Below are 24,880 nucleotides of genomic sequence, written 5' to 3' on the forward strand. Positions count from 1 at the left end.
CTCTCCCCCCTCCCCCACTGACCCCGCCTCCACCGGTGCGGCCCTCGGCCACAAACCACACTTTAAATTGGCCCCTGAGAGAAAGTTTGTGAGTACCCATGCTCTAGAACCGCATCAACCTGATTTAAAATGTTTTTGGTTTTTTCCGGTCATTTTTAGTTTTTTCCTCTCTTGTTGTAGTTGCCAGGTCGTCTGCTGTGGCGCCTCACAAGATTTTTCTCTCCCCCCCCCTATGGGTTTCTTTGTTTATTTAAGCTCTTTGTCTTATTAGATTTTTTTTAATGTATTTAATACTTGTGCTCAATCATGTCGGAGGATGGTGATGAAGTTAAAATGTTGCCCCCCCTGGAAACATTTCTGCGGATGCCCATGACTGAATTGCTGGTTTGTGCACACCACACACTCATCAAATCAGTGCACAGTACTGAAGACCCACCACACAACACACTGTGGATTTGTGTGGTGTTTGTCGAATAGTGAAATAGTAATATGCCACCTTGTTGCACATCCTGATCGACTGCTTAACAAGGTGTGGGCAGAAGTAAAGTGGCCTTGGGGTGGTGGTTAGAGAGTGTGAGCGAATGCAAGGGAGAGAGAGAGAGATACAGCGATAGAAAGAGAGAGAAGTTATATTGGGGAAATGGCCGTGTGTGTGTGCGCCTGTGCGTGCGTGTATGTCTGTGTGTGTGTGAATGCACGAGTGTCTATGCACTCGATCACAACGGGGTGTGATTTATTTACCTGCAGGCTCACACGCTGCAAAGTAAGAAAGTGGCACTTAAAGCTGGACTGATAGGTTCATGCCTCTTAGTTTCCTTGGGTTTTCGCACTTCTGGAAGGATGCTGTATCAGGGTTTGAGGAGGAGCAGTGCTCTCAGGAACTTGAAGTATATGCCCTGGTATTGGGACAGTCTAGGCCTAGACTGTCCCAAGTGTCAGACCTCACTGTAGATTTCCAAGATAGCTTCTCTATTTGAGACCCTGTGCTCTTGGCTCAACAAGCTCACGGGCTCTCTTTTTGGGTTTCGCCTGCCGAAGGCTGCGCCCTGTGCAGCTTTTCGGCGCAGGTGAAATCCTTTGTTTACAATAAGGACTTCGGGAACGTCCCCCGGCTCTCATTGGCTAGCTCTATAAATGGAGGCTAGCCATTGGGTGCCGGATCTGTCCGTCAAGGCCGGACCAGATTCGGGGGCGTTCCCGAGATTTTTTCCCTGGGCGGAGTTACGTTTTTTCCCGTTCCCTCCCCTTTCACTGAAAGTGATTTCAGATGCGCTGTCCATTCCCGCCCCCTCCGTGTGCCTCCCCGCCCCCCTCGCTGTCCTGTGCACGTTTCCCGCCTCCCTCCCGCCGTCCGTGTCCTCTCCCGCCGTCCGTGTCCTCTTCCGCCGTTCGTGTCCTCTCCCGCCCCCCTCCCGCCGTCCGTGTCCTCTCCCGCCCCCCTCCCGCCGTCCGTGTCCTCTCCCGCCGTTCGTGTCCTCTCCCGCCCTCCTCCCGCCGTCCGTGTCCTCTCCCGCCCCCTGTGTCCTCGTAGGTGCTTGTTGTTAAATTTCCCTCTCCTCCCCTCTGTGTGCGTCATCTCGGCGGTGGGCGGTTTTTTTTTCTTTTTTTTTCTTTTAGGTGTTTTGGTCATTCTAGGCCGACCAGTGGGCCATCCAGCACGGTAACGAGTTCGGAGTCCGGCTAATTGAAGAAAATAAGACACCCACGAGTGGCTTTCCAGGAACGCAGGCTCTATGCATATTACGCGAAGAGCATGATGCAAGCAGCATGACATTTCCGAAGAGATATTCGGACGCTTTGAGCTGGTTACCGCATCGGTTCACTTCCAGGTGTTTTTGTTAAAGGCGCTTTGCACACCCGCACGCCGCTTGCTGCAGGTTTGACACTTGCGGCTTGTAGCTACTCACCCGACGACCACCAGCTGTGTGGCTGAGATTGCTGGGCAGCTGACGAGAGCTCGGCGTGGTACCCGGTAACACCCCTGCGGCTGCACAGTGCATGAAGGAGGCAGGGACTCATCCGCGGGTGACAGCCACCGTACCTGGGCGCAGGCATATGGGTCCGAGCCTCTGCCGTGTATACCGCCTTCGGCACAGCCTCTCTCCACCCGGGCACTTCGGGAGGCACTCCCGGCATGCAGCCTGCCTCTCCCAAAGCAGCACGGCAGAGACTGGAAGACAGCGACTATTCGCAGAACGGCTGCTAGACAGTGATATCGTGACGTTTGCGTTCTACATCCCTAAAATAAAATAAGCATTTTAAACTAAAACAAAATAGTGGAGACGTTGCCCGCTGTGGTGTAATCCGCAGGCAGATATCTTGCTGCAGTAATCAAGCCTCATTTGTGACGTCATCGGCAGAGAGACAGATTAAACTGTGACGACACCCGGTTTTTCGTCCTTCTGTAATATCATGTCCCCCCAAGCCCCCCTCTCTAGAGGATGGGTGCAGCAGCTTCCGAGTTTTCCCTGCTGAGTGGCACCATCGGAGGTCCCTCGCGGCTGCACATATCCCCTGCATTGCACCTCTTCCCGGACACGGCCCCCCACTCTTCTGCATCTCCCCCACCAACACCTCCCTCCACCTGTCGTACCCGCCCCATAGAGCACCTGGTGAATATAGAAGACGTCTATGCTGCAAAACTGCTCTTCTTTACTTTTGGGTGCATAGGGCGTGCTGTCGAGGGACCTCTTTACGTGAGCATGTGTGGGTGCTACCTAGCTGGAGGGTGTGATGTTTCCTTGGGGCGGTGTCGCATTCCTTTGAGTGAATGTGTGTCTGTGTGTATGTGTGTGGGGGTGGGGTGGGGTGGGGGGGCAGAAGCTTGGAAATAGTTTTTTGCTCGGCCCTTGATTTTTGACAGTTCCACTCCCATCGGTGGTGTAAGTGCTCACAGGCCCCATTCTCTGCTTTTCTGCACTGTATGGCAGATTTTTGCTCCCGTGTGGTGCACTTTCCTCCCCTGCTCCCTTCTGTTGACTGCAATCACCTCTGGTCTGCAGGGACCTTCCGGGCGCACTGATCCGAGGGACCCTTTGCATTCCTTTGAGTGAATGTGTGTCTGTGTGTATGTGTGTGGGGGTGGGGTGGGGTGGGGGGTGGGGGGGGCAGAAGCTTGGAAATAGTTTTTTGCTCGGCCCTTGATTTTTGACAGTTCCACTCCCATCGGTGGTGTAAGTGCTCACAGGCCCCATTCTCTGCTTTTCTGCACTGTATGGCAGATTTTTGCTCCCGTGTGGTGCACTTTCCTCCCCTGCTCCCTTCTGTTGACTGCAATCACCTCTGGTCTGCAGGGACCTTCCGGGCGCACTGATCCGAGGGACCCTTTGGGGGGCAGTGCCGCAGAAAAACCGCGTGCGTTTTTATGTGTAACAGGATGTCTCCAATTTGAGGTGGTGATGGATTCCTGTAATGTTATTATGGCAGTGGGGTCACGCAGGCCCTATTGCCTACACCCCCTGCCGTACAATGCAGTTTCATTGGCACAAGTGTATCCGCTCGACGCCCCTCTGTGAGAGCCCCCCCCTCGCCGAATAGTGCTCTCTTAAGTCGTGCAAGTATTCACACTCTCCTCTTTTTAGGGTACTGGAACCCACCCCAAACTTTTCTGCTAAAGGGCTGTTGTGTACGCCCACCTGGAACCCCACTTATGAAGGTTTCCCCCTTTACGTCACGGTTAGTTGGTGGGCTTTTGCTCTTTCCCCCTAGATGCCTCCGCCTGCTTGTGTGTTCTCCTCTCCACCTGTGATACCCCTCGCCCCCCCCACCCCTTGCCACCCGCAGTGCTTACTTTGGGGGTCTGTCCCAATGCACCCTTACTTTCCTTTCTTGTAACTGTTCATTTTGTTGCATAAGCCACGGAACATCTCAACAAAACACACAACATTTTCTGTAGATACCTGCTAATCAGCACCCCTCATAGACTGACGTCAGCCATCTATCAACCCTCTCGTTGGAAAAGTGTCACCCTCCTGGAGAGGGGTGCGTAGGAAGAAGGCCCCGCCCATACCACGCCAGCAGTGCACGGTGAGGGCAGCATACAGCTGCTGAGTGCCCAACACCCACAACGTGTTGCTGCCAAGAAACAGGCACTTAGCACTCGACCACAATCTGAAGTATCGGAATACGTCATCAGGTCAGGTGCATAGCACCCGATAGTGCAGCAGGTTCAGTGACTCCACGCCCCCAAACATTGCCTCCTTTTACTACAGTTCCGTCTGCCCCTGCTACATCACCACTTCCCCCGTTGCTGCAGGCGATGCACCCCGCTCGCATTTTGCTCGAGGTAATGGCCCAGGGCACCCAGTTGTGCCCCCTCCTCCATTGCTACAGGTAATATCTCCCGCCTCTTTTCTCCATTTGCCCCTCCCCATTGCTGTCTGCGCTATGATGCTAGGATGCATGCAATTTAGTCCCCCCAGTGATGGGTGCGTTAGTGCGCAGAATATGTAAATCTGTGGGCTGGAAATACTTGCGGTTTCTGTCCGGTTGTCCAGTGTGAGGTCACATGGAGTGCTAATGCTGCTCCTTGCCTTCTGTGTCGCTTGCTATTCTTCCCTTCATCCTGAACCCCAGCCTGGGCTCCTTGCTTCCACCCATGACAACTTTCATTCCCACTCTGCAGATGTAGTGTAGTTCCTATCTTCCCAATAGGCTCTGCGCATTGGAATAATACCTACAGCAGTAAAGGCCTAGGCCAGACGTTAACTAGGTCTACTACTGTCGATACTAGACTTAAGTTTTGGGTTTGCCAGCATAGCTCAGAGTTCGCTAGAAACTTTCTCGAATGTTCAGGAAAGAATTAACTCCCCTGATTAGACAAGAAGGGATTTAGTTTCTGACAACCATAGAACATGACAACTTTGCTCTCCCCTAATCAAGAGTGTATCTCCAGAGTCGTGTGAGCACAAGGCAATTATTTTACTCAGTCAGTACGTGCATTCTTAGTCTCATCAGATTGTAGAGAAAAGGAAGAGACGGGCGTGTTCAATAAAAAGGTGTTATTTATTGATCAGTCTCTTTTCTCGTACAAGAGAAATGGATCGATATTATTGCAATACTTATAGTTAAGTAAAGTGCATACATTAAAAGCAATAGTATAAAATAATACTGTAAAAACATTGATATGGTTTCTGAGCCATATGATGTTTAAAATGATTAAAATATATTTACATACACATATACATTTGACTAAACGTACTCAACTGGTGTTTCTAAATACGCCTACCCCGTGTACCTGACCTAAGTCTAATGCGTGGGCGGGAATAGAAAGTTACAGTTTAAGTTAAGTTTGTTTTTGCCAAGTGAATAACTAAAGAATTCTCTGTGAGGGGTTATTCAGTTCTGTACCTGGAAGTTAGGATGAATGAGGAATGGTATCTCTTTCTCTGCTCTCGATATTCCAGGCTGCCTGCGAGGGCTACCCGGAAACGCCGGTGCTGGATTCTCGGCAGGAGAAAGCAGCGCGTCTCTCAGCGCGTCAGGAAGGCGGGGCTGCTGCCAGCGGGGTCTGCTCTGCTTCTGGGCTTCGGCAAGTATGGCTGCTCCGTCTTGTCACCACGCGTGTGTTTGCATAGGGCAAGATCGGCAATATTTATACCTTAAAGGTGCCGAGATTGACGTAAGGATGGACATAGATACGTCAATAAAGATGTCATACGACTTGCTCGTTAGCACATTCTTTTACTGAAGTTCTCTGTGAAATCAAAACAATGGCCGCACGGATTTTCCAGGTTGTCATAGGTTTGATTTGTTATGAGAACATCGTATGCCTTATCAGGGGCTGGAGGAATGTCGCTTGTCTAATTAGATCTCAAGCGTTATGACCTAATCAGATAACACGTTCCTGTGCCGTAGTGTGACTGCGTCAGATAACGGTATCTGCATCATGGGGGCTTTTCTTGCCTCATGGGCTGACTGTTAGTTAACTTGATAGTTAGTTTAACCAGAATAGGGTCAGGAATAGGGGGATCGATTCAGAACCTATAGGAATACATGACACCCACTCCACGCTAACTATGGTCATATTTACTAATCTATGCATAGTATAACATAGTACAACATACTATAGAGTATAGTGTATACCTTACCACCCCAAAATACATAAATGCATTTTGAAATTTTCAAATATACTGAAAAATTGCAGTCATATATATTGTATGCACTTAAGCTATGAATTAAACGCTAAAGTAAACACGCATTTGTAGACATTATTGCTTATTTGGTATATGAGAAATACACATGAAATGGCTCTTAATATGGCTATACAGAAAGAAAGTTCGAGACCATTTCATCACATAATAAAATATTTGTGAACATACCAGCGGGCAACTAAAGTTTATAAAGTATCTAAAAATAGAAATCTTAGTTCTCTAGGAATAGTTTCTTACTTTAAGCAGAAGATGAGTGTCCCAAAAATTTTGTAAAAAATAATTTGGGGCTGCTAAAAAATTGCTGTCCGTGAACTGGTGGGAAAAATTGTTCATGTGACTTTATTTTTAAAGTTGAAGGCCGAATTCAGGGAACGCCGTGTGCGAGCTTGCTCAAAAGTCTCTATTTCTGTTCTGGAGAGAACATCATATCATTTAGGCTTTCGAAAAAACTGTCAACAGCTTCATGGGAAAGTTCCACTAAGTCGGAAATAGGTGTAACCATGCATTCGTGCGCATGATTGTCTCCATTGACATTCTGATTTGCATTGCTGACAGAAGGTCGTACCTGATCGATGCTGCTTTCATCTTGAACTTCACTACTCTTCAATCGTAGTGGTGAAGATTCCACGAATGCCGTCATCAGGATTGGCAGCCTTTGAGGGCAGCACAAAGCGTGAACCTTGGTAGGAACCAACAATGTATCTGCATCCACTGGCGCATCCGATTGTAGCGTCAGACAGGTGTCTAACACGCATTCTTCTCCGCATAGCAGACACCTCAATACAGGTAAAACACACCTTTGCCACATTGGTCGAAATGATAGAAACCAAGTCATGTTCAGGTCTCTAAGCCGGGAGAGTCCCAGGATTTTTGATATCCGGTCCCGGTATCCAATGGCTAGGATTGTATCTTCCATTGTCGCGAGAGTTTGATCTGTGACATGGGTTGCCATAACGAAAAATAAGGACTAAGAATAGGATTCCTGCAATTAGTCCCAGGATCAGGGGAAGTCCGCCAAAAATCGAATGGACGAAATCTGGAAAAATACCCAGTATGGCTTTGAATGGTGTTAATGCCATCGAAAATACTGTCTTAAATACCTTTGAGACCCCAGTGGTATCAGAAATATTTAAGATTTCGCTCAGGATTTCCGCGAAATGTACGGGGGAATTAGTTGATAATAATGTATGTATCTCTGCAGTCGTCCTTGCGACTTGTAGATCATACGTTTCTTTCGATGACGTGAGCCTTGTAGGCGTCTGAAGAAGCACTGTTTTCATTCTGCTTAAAGTATCTATTCGAATAGAAGTAATTTTCAAACTGGGCCATGCCCTTGCCTCCCTGTCTGGAAAGGAGCTGGGGAACAAAGAACGTCCACAGCACTTGACCTTCGCAGTCGTAGTGACTAGATAAGGAGTCCCGGGCATAAGACTACAACATCTGCGGTCTACAATAAGAATGTAACTCCCATTATAGAGTCTTTGAAAGAATGGTTCTATTTCAGTTGCAGGTGCGCCTTGCTGGTGACATGAAAGGTTGTATGAATTCCCTTCACAGGCTCCATGCAAACTAATTCCGTTACACAGAAGCGTGCCGCTTAGTGACATAGCACAATTGTTGCCACTAAGAAACACTTTCTGGCCTTTATTACTGACACATGCATGTGAATAGGGCAGGTTCCAAGTTGTTTTAAGGTACCCCTTCCCCAATTTCTCGTACATGCCAGCCTGTATATATTTTTGGCAGTATTGAAACCTGAAGGTCGAGATTGGAATATTTATGATTCCGTGGATTATCCATTCACTGACAGGTCGTTCTGACATTGTCATTGGTAATCTTTCTAGTTTTTCAATGCTCAAGATTGTATAATCAGCACCCTTTTGCGCCATACCGATTTGTCTATCAGTAAGGTTAAAGATTTGGAATAGTGACGTTGTGTTGATTAAACGCCAAGGCACATAGCCTGAACGTAGATTTTGTAACGTCCAGCCAAGCTGTACAATAGAACGCAATTGTGACTGACCATGTTGTAATAACAGTAAGTCTTGCGATAATATATCGATTGCTGAAGACACAATGCTGTCCAATGAAAAAATTCTGGAGGACAGAGTCATTAACCCATTGTCCACTACAGAAAGTGATTTTTCCAAATTAATACGGTCAATTTCCCGTATTCTTTCTGCTGTTTCAATTTGAGTAACCTTCCAGGCCTCATTGTATGCTGCATATACAGAGGCTGCTATGAAACGCTTTTGACGCTGTTTGCGTGGTCCCATTATGAAATCACGCAAGTCAGCACCATCAGTAAGTAAAGTTAGGTGTTGCTTAATTTCTGCCAGTGTGGAAGTTTGTAGCCATTGAAGGCATAATTTGCCCACACTGTAGGTGGTTATTATCCCTGGGTGATGTCTTTGAGGATATCTAGGGTCTGGCCTGGTCATTTTGAACCCTTGTGTTTTGTTCAGGAATCTGTCTTGACAGTTATTAGTATCTGTGGGCCAGATCAACCACTGTTTCCAATCAGGATGTGTTCTGTTTTGGTTTAATATATGGTTTACGTCTATCTCTTCATCTGTATCAGAGCTATTGCTAAACATTGTTGGCTTTGGAATAGACGGTTTATTTAAATCTTTGATTTTGGCTAAGCCAAGACAGGTGGTTTGTTGAACAGTGTCATTTAAAAATATCATTTGTTCTGGGATCATGCAAGCTCTAAACAAAGCTTCTAAACCCTGTACTTGCCATTCTTTTGTACCCCAAACACTTTTCAAATCAACATTTTTGTCCCAATAATCAAATCCAAAAGTATTCATTTTTTCAAAGAAAGAATCTGAATATATCAATTTTGTGTTGGTTATCATGGTTTTCATCCCTGTCTTGTTTGACAATTTAAAATAAAATGTTTCAGCATTACTTGTGTTAAAACCTGAAAAATATGAATATTTGTCGTAAACGGTTCTTGAGCTCCCTTTTGGAGGTGTTGCACAATGTTCCCATTGATTATAATTTAAAACATTTCTAGGTTGTGCAGATTTATGTAAAAAATGGTTACCATAGTGGTTATAGCAATACATACTATCATAATTTGTAGAACCTTGCAAATAATCATGTTTTGTAAATTTAGCAGACATTACTAAGTCAGACATCATGTTATTAATGCTTTCGAAGTCCCAATCATCAGCAAATGAGTTTGGTTTTGCAAAGTCACTCAAGGAGATCTTGATTTGGTGTGGATATTTCAGGATCTCGACCGGACCATAAATTTCATAGTCAGTGTTGTCCCAGGCTACCCCACCAGGTATAGGATTGGCTGTGAAGTTGGCTGAAGAAAGTTCTCTTTTCTCGACGTGTGAAGATGTGTGTGGTTTGAGGACCAAGTTGATGTTCTGACTTGCTGTGTCCATTTTAGCATATTTTCCCTCAATGAAGCGTCCCAAAGTTAATACCATGATGAGCCAAAGTATGAGGATAAATGCACCAAAACCCACCCAAAATTCAATCCATGGAGAAATCAGATATGTTTCTTTCAGTTGGTTCAAAAGTTCATTAGCTTTGTCTTTAAAGGATTTTGATGATGGCTGTGTCTTTGATTCACTGAGGCTTTCAGAGGAATCATCGAAGTTGATGAAGTAGCCGGATGCAGTTCTGTCAATTGTTCCAATTGCTTCAGGATTTTTGTTTCTTGCATTTTCACTTGGTACTTCATTATAGATTGGTGTGTCTCTGCTAAATGTTTTTATTTGGGTTTTCAGAGGGCTGAGTTCTATTGCATTGTTGCATAGTCCTTGTTGTTCTTCTGTAGGCGTTTCGAATGTGATGAGCCTCTTCGTTAGGACCTCTGTACTGGTAGCAAACCTTGGTGTTCTGCTACTTATTGGGAGTCCACTTGGCCTACTGTTTGTTATCGGCCACATGTTGTGGTTTTACCAGGTCGATGGATACAACTCGGTTCTCCTTTTTACCAGCAAGTGGCGGTAGTACAACTGATCTTGTCCCATTGACAGACAAGACAGGAACTGCTTTTCTGTAAGAAGGCCCAAATTCCTTCTTTACCGCGATCTTCTCCCTGACTAGATCCCCGACTTTTGGAATCCAGACAGGTCTTGCTGGGACAGGTGGTGATTCTTCAGTGGTTGTTGGCTGTTGTTTCAACTGTATGTTGCTCAGGTCTTTTCTTGTTTTGTTTAAGTCCTGCAAAATAGCCAAACGGTCTTTGACATCAAAGCTTTTTTCTTTAACCACTGAAGTCTGACTGTCGAGGTCAGAGATAATCATTCTAGTTCCAAATAATAATTCGTACGGACTGAATCCCTTCAGAGAATTTCTTGGCAAGTTATTTAGACTACGTTGGACACTTATTAGATGTTTGACCCACCCAGCTCCAGAACCTAATTTCCTTTCCGCTATAGATTGCTTTATGCCTTGGTTTTTTCTTTACACCATCCCGTACCCTCAGGAAGGAAGTGAGAAGATTCCCGCTGGACTGTGCTCATTCGGCCATGTTTCCCCCCAGGCTGGTGTGCTTGAGTGAAAACAATGGTCGAACGTAGCATGCTCTTAGCGTATATGCCATTTAGACTCGCAAATCTTTGTATAACAGTCCGGACGTCAGCCGAGCGCTGAGGATCAACATTATAAGTGGAAACTAGCCTGTATATGTTAATCGCAAGCCCTGCTTTTTACTGGTGATATTATCTGCCTTGATACGACGAGGTATTAAACTGTTTCTCTCCCCACTGCGATCTCTGTTGCAGTTTGGGCAGTTTTTTACAAACATTGTGTGATGCAGGCTCATGCCTGGCCACCAGTACCGTGATTGTAATTCTTCCAGAGAATCTTTTAATTTAAGGTGTCTGAGACCCTCGCCCATGTGTGCGTCTGCGATTAACAATTTTCTCCTGTCCATGTTTGGAATCACTCTATCCCCCACTCCAGGGATTCGAGCAAAAGGGACGGAGTTTGCATCGATTATGTATGTATAATTGAGTGGATAGTTGATCGGTAACGCTGAGCAGTCGCCTTTTGATGACGTTTTCACCGCCAGCACTGTTTCACCGTCAATGTATTTTAATGTACGCTTTTTTCGAACTACGGGAGCCGATTTAGTGGCTGCCGCTGCGGCTGTTTCAGCCAATGAATTCCCTACAACGTGAACGCCATCACGCTGATGACTCAGTGTATGTATCACGTGAGTCTTTGGTAGTTCTTTTTGTAAAAGAGCTACTTGTTCCCAGAGCAGTTTCTGCTTTATTGGTGCATCTGTGTCATCTTTGTAACCGTTCTGAATCCATGTCTGCAAATCCTTGTTATATGATTTGACGCAGTAATATGAATCTGACACTATAAGTGTCGGGAATTCGCGATCCGCATTATCTAGCGCCATTTTCAATGCTATTATTTCAGTTTGTTGTTCTGAATTAGTTTCAACTGAGTGTGTTTTTGTTAATAGAGGTCTTAGTTTACCTCCGCGCCACACTTCTTTTGTAATCTCACATGTGGGGTTGTATGCTTGTTCTCCCCAAACGGAGGGTTGAGCATGTCCGTCTGTATAGATTACACAGGCGTAATGTCGTAGAGGCAGAATGTCGATTGGCAGAGGATACGTCTTTTCATATTTTAGATTTTTTAATTCTTCTAGTTCTGGATCAAAGTAGTAGTATACTTTGTCCGTTGTGATTGAATTCACCCATTGTATCCATTCCGGATTCAATGTTGTTGTTGGTAAATTACACGGTGTTGTTAGTGCCTCAAAGGCTGATTCTGCTGTTCTGACTGTTATATGTCTACCGTCAGCTTGATCTTTTTCTCTAGCTATTGCGGTTTGAACTGCACGAATGACTTTTCCTGTATTACTGAATTTCTGTTCAGCTTCTGTGTACAAGTGTGATTTGAATGCAATTGGTACCTTTTCTCCCTCATTAGAGGTCAGGTATGTGAATCCGCATCTCCCTGGGATGACTCGAATCACAAGATTGCGTGTGTTATCACGTGTTTCTAATTTTGTTTTAATTAGCATGTCTGTTTGTAAGGATCTCAAAATTTCTGTGTGTGTTTGAGTCCAATTGGATCTTTTAAAGTCTGATTTAATTAGATCATAAAGGGGTTTGACCCTTTCTGCGTAATTTGCAATGTATGTTCTTCCGAAATTTAGGAAGCCTAGAATTGACTGTAGGTTTTTTAGTGTTCTAGGTGCTTGGAGTACGGCACATTTCTCTAGGAAATTGTCAGCCAGGCTTTTACCTTCACTTGATAATTCATATCCTAAGAATAGGACTGTCAGATGGGCAATTCTGGATTTTTTAAAGTTGAATTTGTAACCCTCTGCTGCGAACCCAAGTATTATGGTGTTCACTCTTTTCAAGTGAGTATCCAAGTCATCATCTGTTAAGTAAATGTCATCGACATAAGATAATGCTTCATCATCATATAGTTGTAGTAATTCTGTTACTCTCGCTGAGAATACTCCCGGGCTGTTCTTGTACCCCTGGGCTAACCGACAGAATTGTTTTTGAGTGCCATTTACTGAGAATGCAGTTAAATATCTGCTCTCTGGTGCTATGTTTTGACAAAAGAATCCATTGGAGATGTCCAAGGTTGTTTTGTATTTTTTGCGCACTATGTTATTCATTAGTGCAGCACTGTGTGAGTTTTGCACTGCAAAAGTTTTGCAACATGTGTTAAGGTGTCGGTAATCCAAAACTAGACGATATGAATTGTCTGGTTTGGAGACCGGAAACAAAGGATTGTTCATTTGTGAGGTGCAAGTTTCAATCACCCCCTGGTATTCTAGCTGATCTAGTATTTCATTTACCTGTTTTTTAGCTTCTTGCTTAATTGGGTACTGCCTTTGTGCAGTAGGTTGTGATTTTAACTGGATTTTGTGAGGAGGAGAATCCTCATCCCATCCTACATGATTTTTATATAAAGCAGGTGCTAAGGCCACTGCCCACTTTCTAGCAAGTGTGTATTTTTTATGAATCGGGATTTGATTCGAGAAGGCAGGCATAATTACTTCTTCGCCATGAGGGCACTCCCTGACAAACTCTGGTGGCCAGTCTTTTTCAGCTAGAAGGATATCATAGCCCTTGGAGAGATTATCCCAAAATAGTCCCCTTATTTTCCTAGTCTTATCTCCCTCTATACGTAATGTTATCTCGTATATCTTGTGGGGTTTGCTAACTCTGGTGTCTGCAGTTTCCACTTGAAGATATTCATTCGTGTCCACTGTCTCCAGATGATTCATAAGGACTTTGCGAGCTATGCTCACTTCTGCTGCGCTGTCTAGCATTGTCTGAGCCCACTCTCCGTTTTTCAGTTGTGTCCTCAGTATTCTCGGCATTGTTAACTACCTTGATACTGGCTACCTTCTTTTTTGGAAATTGTAATTTCTTTTTTTGTTGAGCAGGTTCCTTGTCTTTGGACTTGGTGTGCTCTTCTCTTTGTTCTGATCGTCCTCTTCTTTCCGATTTCTGCGAGGAATTCTGAAAAGATTGAGAGGGACGCGTATCAATGTCTTGATATCTATCAGGTTTTTTAATATTATCCCTATTTCTAAGGTTATATCTTTTCCCAGAGGGGTCACCCTGGGGTGACCTGTGTCTCTGGTTCGGAGATTTCTCCCTTCGCCTAGGAGACCTTCCTCGGGACTGGAATTTCTTTTCTTTTGGATTGGATTGTTTGTTTCCATCCCAGTTCTTTTTTGGTGAATTATTATTAAAAAATATTTTTTCTGGACTTTCAGTCAGTTGCGGTTTTACTGGTATTCCACCTAAACTATCTCTACCTAGTTCTTCATAGGATTTTTCTATGATTCTGGCAATTTCAGCTGGTTGGTCTGCTATATCTGTCTCTTTTAACCTCTGGCGGATCGCCACGTTTGCTGCTTCACCTTTTATATTGGCTAATAATATAGCCGAGACCTGCTTGAAGTCTTTCAGTAATTTCATACCAAGAGTTAAAGCTGGTTCTGGACCGTATTCATCTTGAATTTGTTTTAGCACATCTGGTATTACCGAAATGGATGGAACACCGTGCGTTTTTGTGTAGATTGAAGCAAAGACTGTACCCCAAGTGTCACAGTCCTCTATGTGTGGTGCGATTCCCATTGGGAGACATATAGTCAGAATCCTGTGTTTTTCTAGCGGGGTGGTGTCAGGAAACACCGCCTCTATTTGGGTGATTTTCTGTGCCAACCAGAATGGTATCTGTTCCCGTTTAGCCGGAACTTTACCTAGGCAGGATTGGATGTTCTGTGGTGTGATTTTATTTGTGTTCCCCTGGTGAGGGGTCAGCTGTGGAAGTTTAATCGCTGGCTGAATTGTTGAAGTCCGCATTACATACTGAACTAATTGTCTATGAATTTTTAGTAATTGTTTTAGCTGTATTAACAGCTCTCCTGTAGACATTCCTTCGATGTCTGGGTGTGGTGTGTATCCGGCTAAGACCGGCCACGTTGCTCCTGGTCTACCTAAAGGACCGAGCCTTGTAATGTGATTGTTATGTATTAGGGCGCCATCAAATAAGAGCAAATGCTCTTGGAATTTGAGTGGTACTTCCACCTCCTCGAAAGGAGTGTAAATGTCAGGTGGTACCTCTATTTTGTAATAGTGGAAGTACTTTGTTACAGCATTTGCTGCTGGAAAATGTATCCATGTATAGTATACCTCTGTCTGCCGATATTCGTGTGCCTCAATTACGAATATGACTGTGCCACCTCTAGGTGTCAGTCCATTTTCTATAAGTTTTAAGGTTATAGATTTCCTTTTGCTGACCGGAATGAGTATTATATCCGCGTCTGCATCCTGTAGTGCAGTATCTGCTGCTGCTATTTCAGCTGCTAATCTAATTGCCTCTCTTTCATCATCACTGTCTCCCATTTTACCGACAGGATGGTATTATGTTTGTTTGCAGATCAGGTTTCTTATGGAAACAGAGATTAGATGCACAATATTTTTGGAACTGTTTATCCTTCAACGTTGACTAAACCAAGAACCATACAGGAAGTTCCCCCCTGCGAGGTTTTGGAGGATATTACCTTTCACCCACTCCAGACGTCTTTGGAGTATTTGGGAAAAGGGGTCTGAGTGAGAAAGCACGACTGAGTTACTCTAAATGTCTTACGTTAGTTTTATCGCCCTTTCCAAACGCGTTGGGCGCCATGTAGTGTAGTTCCTATCTTCCCAATAGGCTCTGCGCATTGGAATAATACCTACAGCAGTAAAGGCCTTCTGTGTCGCTTGCTATTCTTCCCTTCATCCTGAACCCCAGCCTGGGCTCCTTGCTTCCACCCATGACAACTTTCATTCCCACTCTGCAGATGTAGTGTAGTTCCTATCTTCCCAATAGGCTCTGCGCATTGGAATAATACCTACAGCAGTAAAGGCCTAGGCCAGACGTTAACTAGGTCTACTACTGTCGATACTAGACTTAAGTTTTGGGTTTGCCAGCGTAGCTCAGAGTTCGCTAGAAACTTTCTCGAATGTTCAGGAAAGAATTAACTCCCCTGATTAGACAAGAAGGGATTTAGTTTCTGACAACCATAGAACATGACAACTTTGCTCTCCCCTAATCAAGAGTGTATCTCCAGAGTCGTGTGAGCACAAGGCAATTATTTTACTCAGTCAGTACGTGCATTCTTAGTCTCATCAGATTGTAGAGAAAAGGAAGAGACGGGCGTGTTCAATAAAAAGGTGTTATTTATTGATCAGTCTCTTTTCTCGTACAAGAGAAATGGATCGATATTATTGCAATACTTATAGTTAAGTAAAGTGCATACATTAAAAGCAATAGTATAAAATAATACTGTAAAAACATTGATATGGTTTCTGAGCCATATGATGTTTAAAATGATTAAAATATATTTACATACACATATACATTTGACTAAACGTACTCAACTGGTGTTTCTAAATACGCCTACCCCGTGTACCTGACCTAAGTCTAATGCGTGGGCGGGAATAGAAAGTTACAGTTTAAGTTAAGTTTGTTTTTGCCAAGTGAATAACTAAAGAATTCTCTGTGAGGGGTTATTCAGTTCTGTACCTGGAAGTTAGGATGAATGAGGAATGGTATCTCTTTCTCTGCTCTCGATATTCCAGGCTGCCTGCGAGGGCTACCCGGAAACGCCGGTGCTGGATTCTCGGCAGGAGAAAGCAGCGCGTCTCTCAGCGCGTCAGGAAGGCGGGGCTGCTGCCAGCGGGGTCTGCTCTGCTTCTGGGCTTCGGCAAGTATGGCTGCTCCGTCTTGTCACCACGCGTGTGTTTGCATAGGGCAAGATCGGCAATATTTATACCTTAAAGGTGCCGAGATTGACGTAAGGATGGACATAGATACGTCAATAAAGATGTCATACGACTTGCTCGTTAGCACATTCTTTTACTGAAGTTCTCTGTGAAATCAAAACAATGGCCGCACGGATTTTCCAGGTTGTCATAGGTTTGATTTGTTATGAGAACGTCGTATGCCTTATCAGGGGCTGGAGGAATGTCGCTTGTCTAATTAGATCTCAAGCGTTATGACCTAATCAGATAACACGTTCCTGTGCCGTAGTGTGACTGCGTCAGATAACGGTATCTGCATCATGGGGGCTTTTCTTGCCTCATGGGCTGACTGTTAGTTAACTTGATAGTTAGTTTAACCAGAATAGGGTCAGGAATAGGGGGATCGATTCAGAACCTATAGGAATACATGACACAGATCCCACCCATTCCTTAAAACCCACTCAGCCTTTTTACCTCATAACCTGTTGCCAGACCTCTTCATGTGCCACACACCATTTCAATCTCTACTACTCATATTCCTGTACCTCCTTTATATTACCCAGTTACTTTTTATCTTCTTTGCAGCCTTGGCTGGCTCTGTGTGTGTGTGTGCGTGTGCGGATGGATCTGTGTGTGTGTGGCTGGCTCTGTGTGTGTGTGGGTGTGTGTGTGTGTGTGCGGCTGGCTCTGTGTGTGTGGCTGGCTCTGTGTGTGTTCCTTTGTGTGTGTGTGGCTATGTGTGGGTGCAAATGCAATAGGTCTCACATTTGCGAGAGATGTAGCTAATGGCAATGTAAATGACATTTATTTATCTGTTTTCTAAACTAACTCATAAATACAAATTTTGTCATTTACAATGCCAATAGCTGTAACTTTTCCAAAGGCGAAACCATTGCATTGTAAATGCTTGTTTGAAAGATGGAAGGATGCAGGATGTAGACTTTTCCCATCTCGCTGTTGGATTTCATAATCTTGGACCTCTGGGGTAGTAAGAGCGGGTAAGAGAGAGCAGTGTGTGTGGGGGGAAGTAGCCTGTAGGAGGCAACGCATAAGCATTTTAAGTCGTGAGCGAATGAATCAAAGTGCCAGTAAGTGACTGCGTGAGTGAATGAATGAGTGCAGTCTGTCTGTGGCGGGTATAGTAGGGAAGAGAAACGTAGGCAGGAGTGCCTGTAGGAGGAAGCACATCATCTTAAAAACTATGACTCCTGCGCTGTTGTGCACTTGTTTTACCCCCCACCAAATCTGAACATAGGCGCGGCTTCTGTAAAAGATCAATTGGTTGCAGGTGGCAAGGCTAAAAAACAGAACCTCCGGACACTTCACTCAGCCAAAAAATCTCTACTGTGCTCGCAAATACTCAAACCTGGGAGGAAGGAAAGACGCAGCATGGAAGGGAACATGGACGTGAAATGCCTTTGAACACCTGTTTTTGCTTTATGGTTGCAACCAGCCTACTTCATTTGCCCTAGGCATCACTCCCTTTACCCTGCTTTCAAGCAAAATGTGGTAAATGGGGCCTTACACCCTGGTCCCTAGTAGGGCTCGAATTTTCCACAAAGGACTGAGACCTGTTGAGTCACTGAGGACAGAATTTACCAACTGCCGGTTTGCTGAATGTTCTTATTGGAATGGCATGGGGTTAAAAAGTGCAAGTTCCCAGAGATATGCCAGGGTCAGAAACAGGCCACAGCCCCGAGCCAAAAGTGTCTAGGCCCATGCAAAACTTTGAATTCGCTTTGCAAAATTCATAATATTTTGCATTAGGCACATTTGCAGCACATTTTGCACTCAATACTGGCTCTAGCAAAACATTTGCATACATTAGTGTGCATTTTGCAACAAAATCTGCAGTTTGACACTCCCCTATCCATGTCTCAGAGTTTGGCTAATTTGACTCTGAAATGCCCGCTTGACTCCCGATGGCTCAAGGATTCTACAGTACAAGACAGAGCATCAGACGCAAAGTCGACGTCTCGAAAGGGAGCACTTATCTTATCAGGTGCTCAGGATAACACAGTCAGACAACCACGCCAAGGCCAGATCACTTAAACACACAGATTACGCTGCTCAGATAAGCACGGGGTAAAACAAGGCGAAAGATCCCGAGTGGCAGCCCCCTGGATAGATGGTGGGCGCCCAGAGGGCCTTCTCCACATACACACCAGCACGGGCAGCGCCCCCGCTGCACTGACTACTCTCCAGTGGGTCAACATAAGGGTGCTGTCTCTGGGCAGCCAAGTGCTTGGCAAGACAGGGTGGTGTTAGCGCCTCGGTGATAACCTCTCGGAGGGATGCCAGGACACTCCGAGAGCCCTTCACATGCAAGAGTGCGGCGGTGTGTTGCAGGAATAGACTGGCCATCAGCCCAGCTAGCCAAATGCCTAGCTTCCGGCTTCATCCACGCCCACAAGGCTGCTGCCTTGAAGAGCTCATCATTATATATTAATATTAACTGCTGTAAACATTCCCAATCTCTACAAAATGCTTTAATAAGGCGAATGTACACATGTAACGCGGTTCAGGGACACCTTACCTTGGACATCACAGAGCTCCAAAGACAACCACCCCACTCTGCGCTGTACTGTTTTTGTAAAAGCAGTTACAGAGCCTGCCCCACCCGTGCAAGGCGCTGAAGCGGTTGTAGGGCATTACAACGCGGGCTTTTACCCCGCATGCCATTACAACGCAGTTTTTACAACGACTTGTGTTGGGGGGCGCTGGATAGTGGAATAGTTTAATTTTCTATTCCAACACCAGCCCACGTTGACAGTAGGGAAGGTGTTGGATAGAAAATTAAACCATTCCCTATCCTACAGCGCAAGTAGTTGTAACGACTTGAGTTGTAATAGCAGCATTGTAATAGCAGTGCGGGGTAATGCCCACGTTGTTATGGATGTTTCCCGCTGAAGCGCTTCGAGGACCCGGAGCACGCTACTGCATAGGAGTGCAGTGAATGGAACGTGCGCCTGTCATGTGACTGATGTGGCCAGTGTAGGTGCCTGCAAGAGGACCAGTGATGCTGTCGTGTTGTTTTACTGATTGTGCCTATGCATTAGTCAGAAGCGAAGGGTGTGATCGACAGGATGGTCACACATAAGAAACTGTGTCATGCACTTGGCTCTGCATTTGTCACGAAAATTGTCAAGCAGGCAGTAATGCAGGCGGTCATGCAAGCATTCATGTAGGTTATCATGCAAGATGTGGGGCATGCATGCATTTAAACAATATATATACATCACTCCATGAGAAGACATAAACACACTACACCAACACCCGCTGAACAACCCACAGCTTGTCTAATTCAGAGAGAGACTGCTGACCTTCACACAACTTCACAATCTTGGTCACCTCAAGCTGGGGAGGCACAAAGGCAGGTGCCAGAACTGGTATAGATCTTGGGCTACAAACACTAAAGAACAAAAAAACATAAAACACCTCACAACTATACATATACATAATAACAGTATTTAAACCGCAGCCACACTACAGATAATCATACTCAAGAAGAGCCAGACTCTGGTGTGTGACTGAGTCCTTGAGACCAGGGTGTTAAGGTGCCCCAACACGACAGCGCTGCGAGGCTAGATTTATGGCAGTACAGCACTATAGAAATCTCTGTAACACAACGTAACACCTTCCTTGCACCACAATCAAACAGGGGCTTTCTTGGAAGAGGCAATACAATACACTGATCTGTTATACGAATGACCTACGACACAATGCTTCTAAGTTGTGCATGACACTATCAGTGCTTCAGCACCTTTGTCCCAGGTTATCCATGCTAACAAAGGCACCGAAGACTTCCCGACCCAAGTGGCATTCATGGTGTGGGTGTGGTGGGGAGCATGGCATGAGTTTAGACACAGTGTTGTTGTTACCTTAAGTGCTTTCAAGGGTGGGCTGGTGGAAGCACTGGTGATGCCAGCCATCTGCTCAATGCCCAGCGATGGTATGACGAGTAGAATAGGCACCTCACAGCATCACTTGGAAGCTTCAGGTGGCAGAAGGTGCCTGGGATGGCACAATACCAATTATTTTGTATGGAGGGTGCCATGCCACCCGAGGACCAGCCTCTAAAAACATTAACTGATGCCAAGAACATTACCTCTGAACTCAGTATTTTCCCATGATTTCGGAGTACCTGGCAGAGGGTTTGCGGTGGGTATATAAGTATTTATGTGCAACCACAGGTCTTCGGAGATCATGGGCCTGCGTGAAATGAGCTCAGGTTGCAGTGTAGACCTCTATAGTGGTATATGTTGTAATTGAAATCCAGAGGCCATAGTGTATGCTTTATGAAGGTTTATAAGATCTTAGTTTAAAGTAGATAGGTAAGCCCCCTCAGGAGCAGCCTCCTTACTGCTCAGCCCATACCTTCAACGGGCACTTCTTCTCACACAAACACTCTCAACATTCTACGTGGCCTCACACACTGGCTGAGCAGCAGGGACTTGGAATGCAGAGAAGGATGCATTAAGATACAACAGTATATCCAAAGGAAAGACCGCTCACCGAGCTGGCACAGATCAAAACTCCAAAATGTTGCTGCAGCACAGTCTACACACTGCTATGCCTGGTGTATAGTTCACACTGATGTTAGAAAGGTCATCTTTAAGGAACCTTTGACCTAAATATTGCAGGTCCTTTCATCAGAGTTCCACAAGTGCAACAATAAGATAATTTTTAATGCACCCAGAGCTGACCAGGACAGTCCTAAACTTGCCATGTTCCATATTCCCTTCTGTGCTTGGCTGCTGTTCCAAACTGGAAGTCACCAATACTGCTACTGCTAGTCTTTCCTCACTGTCTCTGCGAGGTGCTAAGTGTGCTCCTGATAACACTGCATTCTGGCTCACTTCCATCTTTTTTTGCTTCGTAGGGTCTTTGTGAATCGAAGTCTGGCTCTCGAGAAGATCAAATGCTTTGGCTTCGACATGGATTACACACTCGCAAGTAAGTGAAGGCCCTGAGTCACTGAGCAAAAGAGCATCTCAAACAGCAACACGTGGGGAAATGTGAAAAGTAAATACCTTCCACCATAGACTCACAACTATCTATTCATGAATTGGGAATAATAGAGTGCTAACCTAGCTATAAAGCAGCCAAGTGCTGTACTTTATGAGGGGGTGGGAGACAATCTTGCAGCTAGTATACAACTGAGGGATTACACAAATACACTTGACAAACATTGCATTTCACATTTTTGTTTAATTTGTTTTAGGCACAGGCAGATTAAGGGTTTTTGTCAAAATACGATGTTGAGTTTAACACTAGGCTGATATTCGAACTTGAGGCATCAGGTTCCAGCCGCAGCAGCTCAAGCCACAAGGTCACATCCCCTCCTGTTAATCTATGAAACTGAGCACTATTCCAGAGTGCCTGCATTGCAGCTCATCCTCCTCCGGGGATATAGCTTTTAGTAGATGCTAGGGTTGAGTAGACTTTGGCTTCCACTTGAGACCATCACAGTAATCCGCCTTCTAGTCATAAATTTGAAAATGAGTCTGGTGATAAGCCAAAATAGTCGGTCTTTTGGGTCGTCCTTGGAACTTGGAGTCTAGACTAAATATTGGCCACTGGTTCATGACCTGATGGTACCTAGCCTAGGCCAATAGTCACTAGATCAATATTTGACTTGAAGATTAGCCCAGAATGAAGGCTGCATCAAGTTCTCCATGCTTAGAGTCCCCGACCCAGCGTACAGCCCAGAACAGTTTAAAGCCCTTGCCAATTAGAAGTTGATTGTGCTGTGGATGTAGCATAGTTCAATCGACATTAGCGGTTTAGCTCACAGTGAGGAGACTCCTAGTACGGCTATTCTGCGAAGGGCACAGGACACACCATTCAGCTCACAGTGTGAATATTCAAATTTGCCAAGTAGCGCAGATCTATAGTGGGCTCAAAGTTCTGTGCACAGAGTTTATCACTTGGAATGTTGCACAATCTGGTCCAGCTCATAGTTAGGAGATTCCTTGCCTTAGCAGCAATCCCAGAAAGGGTAGAAGGAATCATAAACAGTAGGTTTTGAAGATCAGGTCACAGCAAAGGGAAGACATGGTCTGATAAGGTCTGTCCATGTGCAAATAGTCATTGCTGTAAAATCTTGCACAGAAGAATGAACACATGAGCATCAGTTCACAATGAAGAATTGGAGTTGGAATCACACCCTAGTCAAATTGTAGTTTCTGAGAGTAAATCAATTGTCTTCAATCACCACCAATAGGTGGTGAAACTTCATCTCATAGAAAAGAGAATCTGCAAACCTAAAACCGCACTGGAAAGGCAGACAAGCGCTCACCTCATCGTTTTGACATATTTCGATGGTGGAAATGTCAAACGTCTATGCCTTGCTCATGATATCAAGCAAAGTTGGCAATCTTTGTGCTTTACAAAGGAGGGAGAAGTTTCCTGACTGTGCCCAAGTTGAAGCACCACAGTCACTGTTTCCTTCAGCTTAGAAGCCTAACCAGGAAGAGTGGGTCCTTCACCTACAGGAAATAGAGTCTCTGGCTGCCTACTTAGGCCCTCATTTACAAGCAAATAACACAGCACGGTGCCCCAAGCCATTTTACTGCACCATGCTGCGTTAATTCCAAAGTGCATGGATGCATCATATCTACAACGATATGACGGATCCCTTTGCTCTCCCCTGCACTGGCCCACCATTTGCTGCCATGCGCCGATGCAGGCACCCTTGCACCATAGTGTAAGGATGCCTGCGTTGAGGGAAATGATTGTTTATGTTCAGGAAAGTGTCCCTTCCTGCACATAAACAATCTGAAATGGCGTTTTTAAACTTCTATGTGTGCTGCTTAACCCCTCCACTGCGCCGCCAATTTTGCAGAAGTGCGGCACTTCCGCAAAACGGGCGGGGCCGCGTCGGCCATAGGCCGACGGCAGCACCAGCGAGGTAGCGTGCCGTCGGCCAATGGCCGACGGCAGCATGGAAGGGGTTAATGCAGAACACATAGAAGTTGAAAAAAAAAAATTCAATGATTGTTTATATGGAGGAATGGACACCTTCCTGCACATAAACAATCACAAGAGGTGATTTCCTCGTTCTATGTGTGCTGCAGAATGCAGCAAGGATAGAAAGAGGGAAAAAAAGAGGAGAAATGAAAGTCTTTCTCCTCGTTGCGCCTCCCTACGCCTCCCCTGGGGAGGTGAAGCATTCTGACGCATTTCTAGGTTTACGATTTCTCGGAGTCTGGAAATGTGGCAGAATCCATTGGTGTTGTGAGGGAACATCCACAGCAACACCCGTGGAACCTCCCTTTCATGCAGGGTGGCCTTACGCTTGTAAATAAGCCCCTGGGTGTTTTACATGTGTTACTCAGGGCTCTTCTTTGGCCCCAGCAGCACAGGTATATATTGTACGTTACAAAGCTAGAGAAGTTAAAACAATTACAAAGTTTCAAAACACACACTAGTTATTAGAAGATGGTATAAGTTCTACGCCACATGAAGACAGCCCATATTTATCAAAACGAAAATACAAAGATACGAAAATATCATTGGCCAGAATATCAACTACCAGAATACTGTGATGGTGAGAATATACAAGTAAGTATGGATGTACTTTTCTTCACATCAACGTTAATTGGCGCTATACATTTATTACACAGCGGAGGCTGCCATTGTGTAGGTATAGGTAGGTCAGAGTTTCCATTGGAAGAGCATTTTTTTGTTTTGCTGATAACTTTAGTTCCATTTGAGAAATTTCCATCAAACATTCATCCATCTTTGTGCTGATTTTTCAAGTGGGGGACAAGAAAAAGGAAGGCCAAAAAATGCTGCTTTCTCATGTTAATTCCCATAAGAAACTTTGTTCTCCAGTGCAGAGAAACAGCATAATGGAATTATCCAAATCTGGCAAAAAGTAAAAGGTCATTCAGAATGCGATATTTTTGTGATTTGGTGCAAAGTCGATCAGTCAGAAACAAGTAGCAGTTAAACAAGGTTTAGAATTGGGCATATTGGGTGTATATGGGTGGTTGGTCCAGTGGGAGCCTCCAGATACTGAAAAATTAAAGGAGAGTCTTTTTATTAGTCAGGGGAGCTTTTTCTCTCGTTGAACAGCTCGGTACTGCATTTCTGATTGGTTGGCCGCTAGTGAAAAAAAAAGCTTTGGTCATAACTACATGTCTTGGGGTCTAAGGTCAGGCCCTGAGGTCAACTCCCATTGCTGAAAGCAGTGCACAGCGGAGGTTACACACGGGTGTAGGGTAAGGCATATGGTCTGTCGCTCACTCCACACTTTGCACAGGTGAAGGTTAGTGATTTGTTGGTTGATATGGATTAGTGCCAACCATAAGTAATAAAGTCACTATCCTGTTAGGTCCAGTAAAAACTTTCTGTAATTTAAACCTGAGCTCACCCACTGATACCTATGGTACAGAGCAAAGAGGCTTAACTTAACTAAAATGTGTAAAGCATTTTGAAGTACCAAAACAATAAAAAAGTGGG

The 24,880-nt window shown here is 45.0% G+C and overlaps 1 protein-coding gene across 3 annotated transcripts in view; it reads left to right on the forward strand.

Moving 5' to 3' along the window:
* LOC144791966 (cytosolic purine 5'-nucleotidase-like) overlaps window positions 1-24,880 on the forward strand; it is a 409,269-nt gene that overhangs the window by 248,627 nt on the left and 135,762 nt on the right. For all 3 annotated transcript variants that reach the window (XM_078666825.1, XM_078666826.1, XM_078666824.1), the window contains exon 2: window positions 21,294-21,367. In XM_078666825.1, coding sequence (XP_078522951.1) covers window positions 21,294-21,367 — 74 coding nt within the window. The remainder of the gene's footprint in view (window positions 1-21,293; window positions 21,368-24,880) is intronic.

Source organism: Lissotriton helveticus, chromosome 11 (genome assembly GCF_964261635.1).
Source record: "Lissotriton helveticus chromosome 11, aLisHel1.1, whole genome shotgun sequence".
NCBI classification, from domain to species: domain Eukaryota; kingdom Metazoa; phylum Chordata; class Amphibia; order Caudata; family Salamandridae; genus Lissotriton; species Lissotriton helveticus.